Source organism: Oppia nitens, unplaced genomic scaffold (genome assembly GCF_028296485.1).
Source record: "Oppia nitens isolate AA-2021 unplaced genomic scaffold, nextdenovo-longstitch-racon4-pilon3 scaffold2_pilon_pilon_pilon, whole genome shotgun sequence".
Lineage (NCBI taxonomy): Eukaryota > Metazoa > Arthropoda > Arachnida > Sarcoptiformes > Oppiidae > Oppia > Oppia nitens.
This window is the reverse complement of record NW_026533210.1, coordinates 4,133,062-4,140,373: the sequence shown is the minus strand read 5'-3', so window position 1 is coordinate 4,140,373 and position 7,312 is coordinate 4,133,062. Positions and strand designations below refer to the sequence as shown.

At 22.8% G+C, this 7,312-nt stretch overlaps 2 protein-coding genes across 2 annotated transcripts; both read left to right on the top strand.

Annotated features, from left to right (window-relative positions):
- Positions 1 to 2,564: 2,564 nt before the first annotated feature.
- LOC128955709 (platelet-activating factor acetylhydrolase IB subunit alpha2-like) lies at positions 2,565 to 3,375 on the top strand. The gene is made up of 2 exons (XM_054301381.1): positions 2,565 to 2,937; positions 3,032 to 3,375. Exons 1-2 carry the CDS (start codon positions 2,598 to 2,600, stop codon positions 3,373 to 3,375), a joined length of 684 nt encoding a protein of 227 aa, XP_054157356.1. The 5' UTR covers positions 2,565 to 2,597.
- Positions 3,376 to 4,827: 1,452 nt separating this feature from the next.
- Positions 4,828 to 6,321, top strand: LOC128955370 (sorbitol dehydrogenase-like). The gene is made up of 6 exons (XM_054301035.1): positions 4,828 to 4,952; positions 5,046 to 5,069; positions 5,131 to 5,431; positions 5,495 to 5,685; positions 5,763 to 6,066; positions 6,144 to 6,321. Exons 1-6 carry the CDS (start codon positions 4,865 to 4,867, stop codon positions 6,301 to 6,303), a joined length of 1,068 nt encoding a protein of 355 aa, XP_054157010.1. The 5' UTR covers positions 4,828 to 4,864; the 3' UTR covers positions 6,304 to 6,321.
- The last annotated feature ends 991 nt before the right edge of the window (positions 6,322 to 7,312 follow it).

The window sequence follows — 7,312 nt, the reverse complement described above, 5'->3', positions numbered from 1 at the left end:
ATAATATTGTCGGATGTCTTGTTGTGTGGCAAACGTTATCACTGATAGTGAACCAAAAACAGTGTCCAACACTAAGTATATCCAAACACAACCACTGCTGTGAATACCGTATTTTCGGTGAAAGTAAAAAATCAAACACAAAGCTAGTCTTGTAATCAATTGTATAATTGTTGCCAATATATGAGCAGTGGTTGGATTGTCGTCCCATTGAAATCTCCGACATAAACATAGTATGCAATCAACTAATGTAACGCCAGTGAAGACAATGGCTATCAATAAACGGCTGATATTATAGTAATTCCATTGAATTGACTTTTTCTTTGATTTAATACAATTCCAAATCAGATACGGTATACATAACCACAGTGTGAGCGCCGGTAGCCATACGAACACTGTTTCAATCATACATGAGCTGAGTTTAGGTGATTCTGTATTCCAGATTTGGTTAGTATTCTAATAAAAAAAAAATAATTAAATACTTTATAAAAAATTGTAATTTTTTTTAAATTTTCAATTAAAAACATTAATAATAGAAACTTACCCATAATAGAGAATTACATATATTATTAAACATCATATTATGTTTAATAAAATAAGATTTTGTGAGATTTTGTATAATTGATATTTTTAACTTATATTTATATTTATGAAAATTAAAATATTTTATTATAAATGACTGAAATAAAATTTTATTTTATATATTTATAGTATACTAATAACTATAGTATAGTATCTATGTAGTACAACAAGTAACTATAAATTATAATTAAATAAATTGTATACGTGTTTTATTATTTTAAAACTAAAAATAATATGCATTGTAATCATTTTAAAATTTATAATTTAGTTAACAAATTAAACCTAATATATACATATAATCTTTTACTTTTGAATGATTTTACACAAACTATTTGTTTTTTCCAATTAAATTTAAAATAATAAAAATTTATTTAATGTTTATAATTAAACTGCAATTAAATTAAATTTTGTTAAACTAATTTAGTTTTTTAATACTTAAAACACATCAAAATAATAAGTCTTTTTACTTTAAAAGTTATAACTTATAAGTAAACGTTATGAGAGTTACTTTCCAACTGACCATTATTTTGAGTAAAAACAAAATAACTATTAACTAAATAAATAAAAATAATAAAATTTATTTAAATATATATTTAAGAATTAGTATTATCTAAAAATTATTTTAAATATTGAATAATATATAATAGAGTTTTATTAGTAAATATCTTTAAAAATTTAAGGAATAACATAAAAAGTTTTATGCAATTTAAAAATTTTAAAAATGGTTGAAATAACTGTATTATATATTTCTAAATTTTTCATTGCAAATCTAGCAATTTATGCAATATAAATTATTAAATAGTATTTTTTAAATTTAAAATTTTAGTATTTATAAACAAATTTTACATTATTTATTATATTACAATTAATATTTTAATAATTAAAGTTTTTATAATCAATTATAATAATTTTTATTGTAGTATTTGTTGTATTTTCATGAGTATCTATTAATGGATAATTGTTGTTTGCATCTAGACACATTTTTGACTGATAAATTAAAGCCATCATTAAGTTGACATTATTATTAGGCAGTTATAACAAAAATAATATGTTGTTAACAATTATATTTTATATATAAATATGTTTAACATAAAAAAATATTTAGTGAATTTATGAAATTATGAAAAAATATATCTAATGAAATTTTGATAATTAAAACAGATAAATTTTATTATTATTCAATTATTTTTTTCAATTTAATACAATATAATATAATATAACTTAATTGTCAATTTAATATATATCACTGTAATGATCAAAGTATTTATTTAATAGATTAAAGATTATCTAACAATAAACAACTTTGAAATATTGCTATAAACTTAATTTTAACATTATAATTTTTAATTAAACATTAATTATAAACTTAAAAAAACTTAGTTTATTTTAAATACTATATCATTTTTAAACATATTATTTTAACGAAAATAATACAAAATAAATAAACAATAAAAAAAGTTTAGATTATTTATTAAACATTTGTTTAAGCAAACGGAAAAGTTTCAATAATAATATTTAATATTTAACTTTATCTTTAATAAATTAAAATAATCTATTAGCTAAATAAATATAATTAATTTTATTTTATATTGTTTCAATAAGTAGCATATTATTGAAAAAATTATTAAGATATTACAATAATACTTTTAATAATATCAATTTATAAATCAAGGTTAGGATAATTTTAAAAATAAATACTATAACTGTATAGCAATACTATAAATTGTATGATTTATGTTAGTTATCTAATATTTTATGTATAATAACAATTGTCAAAATTCACATAATATTTCGATAATAATATTAAATCATATTTGTTATATCATGAACTATAGTTAAAATATCTAATTAATTAATTAAATTAACAGCAATTAATATCCTAAATCCGTATTAATTAAATTTTGATAAAAGAAAATTTTCATTTCATTGCTAACATTTTTTCTTTGCTATTTAAGCACCTGTTTTAACAGTAAGACATTTATATTGAAATAATTTTTTCCATTCAATATAATACAATTATGAAGTTTACACTAGTCATAGCATCTATACTATTGTGCCAATGTTTGGTCGAAAGTCATCCGTGGGATCCCCAGCCCAGGGATGCCGGTTGGCTGAAAAAACACGAGAAACTACTCGAACAGACAAGACTTCACAAAACAGATGAACAGTTGGTTTTTGTCGGCGATTCCATCACAGAGGGCTGGGCTGGTAATGGACACAACGTATGGGCCCAACATTACACACCGAGACATGCCTACAATTATGGCATCGGTGGTGACAGAACAGAGCACGTCATCTACAGAATCCAGAACAAAGAGTTTGATGGACTGAAACCCAAAGTAACGGTTCTCATGATTGGTTTGTTTGCTATATTTTCTCAAACTTATAATATTACAGATAATAATATGTAATATTCTTAATAACAAAATCAATATTTTATATGATATTTTAGGTACCAATAATATCGCCCACAATACTATTGAAGACATCGCACACGGAGTCAATGAGACAGTTAGAGAATTATTGGGCAAAATGCCAGAAACCAAACTTATATTGTTGGGTGTCTTACCCCGCAATGAACCGTTGGGTACTAAATGCAAACAATTGAATACATTGATCAAGAAGTTGGACAATCAGAAGAACGTCTTCTGGCACGACATGTGGTTGGACTTTGAGTCCGCCGACGGAAAGCAAAAGACTGATCTCTTTATGTCAGATACAGTGCATCTCAAAGAAAAAGGATATCAAGTTTGGCAACAATCAACTGAAGCCCTTATCAACAAATTATTTAAATAATTGTCATATTTTTCTAATTAATTAAAAAAATCTATTTTTGTTATAAAAAATAAGTTTTTATTATAATAAAATTTTTTAAAAAAATTATGAATCAAAAATATGTATAAATGATAAAACAAAAATTATTCAGTTGTATATAACAATTATTATAATATTACAAATAAAACTATTAGTTTTCTACCATTTTATTTACTACTATTTATATATTTTCCAGTTTATTATAATAATAAAAATCAATCTTGACAATTTTAATTATTTAAATGTTTATTTTTTATTGTTTTAAAAATAAATATTAATACAAAATATTAATGAGTTTTTCTGGTTTATTCAATTACTTTCTTTTACATATCAAATCTATCTCTAAATCAAAATTATGAAAATTATGATGAAAACATAAATTACATTATTATTTAAATTTTAAAAAATTATTTATTGATTTTATTAATTGCTAACATTATAATAATATTTTAAATACTTTACAATATATACTGTACTATAAATATTCATTAATATTTTTAGTTAGTATACCAATTTTCAATATAATGTAAATAATTTAATAATAATGTTTGATAAATTTTCATAATTAAATAATGAAATTACTTATATTATAATTATAATATTTATAGTAATAAATTATCACAATTTTTAAATCAAGCAATTTATAAAACAAACTTAAAAGTAAAATTGTTTCCTATTTTTTAAAAAAAAGTTTAGACATTAAATATTTTAAAATGGTTTTGTATTAAGTAATTACAGAATAATTATTAAATATTTTAAAAATTGCATTAAGTTTTAATAAATACTGTAGAATCAGATAGGATTTAGAGGCAAATTTTAATGAATATGTTTAGTAAATAAAATAAATATTTATTATATAATCAGACTATTGTTAAAAGTAAAATAATTTAATATCTAATTTATTTTTAATAAATAATATTAATTTATCTAATTTATAAAACATATTAAATACTGAAAAGTAGTTTAAATAAATATTTTTAAAATATGACAATTTATGATAGAAATTACATTGATTTTACATTGCAATAAAATAATATTTTATAATTTAATAAATTTTATATTAGATTGTAGAAATAGCTATTTTCAATAAACTTTAGTATATAATACTGTAAATATAAATAATATATTGTTTATATTTTTAGTTTAGTTAAATTAAGGCTTAAATTTTACAAAATTTATATCAGTGCAAAAAAAATTTAAGTAAAATATTTCTAATTATAATCAAATTACGTAACATTATAGTCATTTATGATATATAAAGTATTTTATTTCGCAATTTTTAGTCTTTAAACATTTTTTAATCATTAAGATTAATGCCAAAAATTAAAATGAAAATGCAGCATATCTCATTTATATGTTTATATAGCATTATTGATTATATTTTTATATAAAAAAGTATAAATTGTCTAAAATTACAAAATTTATTTTATTAGCTAATTTTTTGTTATTATATTAAAGATTAACTATTAAAATGTCGGGAAATCTATCAATTGTTTTACATAAAAAGGGTGACCTTAGATTAGAAGAGGTCGACTATCCAGGAGAACCCGGACCTAATGGTAATTTTTTTGTAATCAAATAAATTTTAATAACAAATTTAATTATTTTATTTATATGTTACTAATAATATGATTTGATTTTATTTTATAAAGAGGTACAATTGGATTCTAAAATAGGTATGTATTAGAAAAATATAATTATTATAAATATTATTTTTAATAATTAATTTTCTTATAGTTGGTGTGTGCGGATCGGACATTCACTTTTGGAAGGACGGAGGTATTGACAAGTTTGTTGTGGACAGGCCTACGGTATTGGGTCACGAAGCTAGCGCTGTGGTAGTGAAAGTCGGTTCCCGTGTCAGCAATGTCCGTGTAGGCGATCGGGTGGCCATCGAGCCGGGCATAGCTTGTCTTAACTGTCAGGTCTGTAAGGATGGCAACTATAATATCTGTCCCGACGTCCAGTTTCAAGGAGTGCCTCCATTGGGCGGTTCGCTTACTCGGCGTTTTAATTTGACGGCAGCTTTCTGTCATAAGTTAGTAAAATATTATAAAAAATAAGTTATAATTTTTAAATAAATTAAATATGTTGTCAATAGATTGCCTGATAATATTAGTGATGCCGAGGGAGCTCTGATGGAACCGTTAGCTGTAGCCGTGTATGCCTGTAAAAGAGCTAACCTCATCATCGGTTGTGGCTATAAAGTTATGGTTACGGGTGCCGGTCCTGTCGGACTATTGGCCGCTATGTCGGCCAAGGCGTTGGGTGCTCAAGACGTTTGCATATTAGGTATGTTATCTTTAAACAACAAAACTTTATTATTATCGATATTTTTTGTTTATAATTATTTTAAATCATTACTTCAGACATCAATGAAAGTCGACTAAACTTTGCAAAACAGTTAGGTATCAGCAAAACAATACTGATTGACAGTAAGTCAGAAGTGTCGGATTTGGCCAAACAGGTGATCGACAAATTCGGTGGTCAGTCACCGCATGTGACACTCGAATGTTCAGGCGCTGAGATGAGCATCAATCTGGCCATTCATGTGACCCGCGATGGCGGCGATGTTGTATTGATTGGTGTGTCCAACAATAAGGTCAATGTTAACATATCCAGTGCTGCAGTACGTCAGGTCAACCTATTGGGTATCAAACGATATCTCAATACGTAAGATAACTTGAGTTTTGTTAATCGCTTTATAAGATTATTTCAATTATTTTATTATATTTTATTATTATTAAAAGTTTTCCATTGGCTATACATCTGGTGTCGAGCGGGGAGTTAGACATTAAGCCATTGATTACCCATACGTTCAAACTGGAGGACGGCATCAAAGCCTTTGAAACGGCAAGAGATAGTGCTATCAATGGTGCCATTAAAGTGCATATTAGATGCAATCAATAATAATAATAATTATTATTATTATTAGTTTTGATAATTAGCAACTACTGAATAAATACAGTACTGTTTATAAATTTATAAACAATGAAATATTAATAAATATTTCGAAAAAATTTTATCAGCAAATCATAATTATTAATTAAAAATTATTAGCCATAACTCTAATATTTATTATTTTTATAATATAGCAAAATATATTTATAAATTTTATAAAATTATTTCAATGTTTAATTTCTCAAAAAAAAAACAGAATCTTAAAATATTAAAGTTTTTAAAAATTTAATAAAATATCAATACAAATAACTAAATACTTAATCGGTCGCATCCAAAATATCCAAACTCATAATATCTAATTTAAAATATGATAAATTAAAATATCTAAAATAATAATATCCAAACTTATAATTTAAAAATACATTTGATCCAACTAAATTAATTTAAATAAAAATTTCAAAAATTATTATAATTACAATTTACAAGTAATAGATTTTAATTGTTATTATAAATATTTATTGAAAATAATTTATTTTGGATATTTTGAACAAGACATATAATGAATAGTTATACTGTATTAATAATATATGTACAAATCAAGCAAGCTAAATTTTTTAATTGTTCAAAATTAAAAAATATTATTTATTATATGATTATCATATTATGATATATTAAATATATTAATTATCATTATTAATAATTAAAAAAACATATTGAAAACATTATCTCATTGCTATTATTTATTATATTACAGTATATTTTCAGTTATCAATGACTTATCATTACTGTATAGTTCAATGTCAACAAAATTTAATATTAATGTTTATAATAATAATAATAATAATAAAACATTTAGTAAAATAAAAATGACTTAGACTGACATTTAATTTAAATGTTATAAACAGTTAGAGTTAGATCAGATTCTTTCCCTCGTTTTATTATCCAAAAGTTCCTTATGTTCCCTACTATCTGGAAATTCCTAGAAAATCTATTATATTTCGTTGTGTTACTACCTATT

Bases quoted from the DNA above. Each gene is read 5' to 3' on its own strand.
- LOC128955370 (XM_054301035.1), top strand. From the start codon at position 4,865: ATGTCGGGAAATCTATCAATTGTTTTACATAAAAAGGGTGACCTTAGA. The intron at 5,070-5,130 runs GTATGTATTAGA...ATTTTCTTATAG, and splicing joins ACAATTGGATTCTAAAATAG to TTGGTGTGTGCGGATCGGAC. The intron at 5,686-5,762 runs GTATGTTATCTT...TCATTACTTCAG, and splicing joins TCAAGACGTTTGCATATTAG to ACATCAATGAAAGTCGACTA.
- LOC128955709 (XM_054301381.1), top strand. From the start codon at position 2,598: ATGAAGTTTACACTAGTCATAGCATCTATACTATTGTGCCAATGTTTG. The intron at 2,938-3,031 runs GTTTGTTTGCTA...ATGATATTTTAG, and splicing joins AGTAACGGTTCTCATGATTG to GTACCAATAATATCGCCCAC.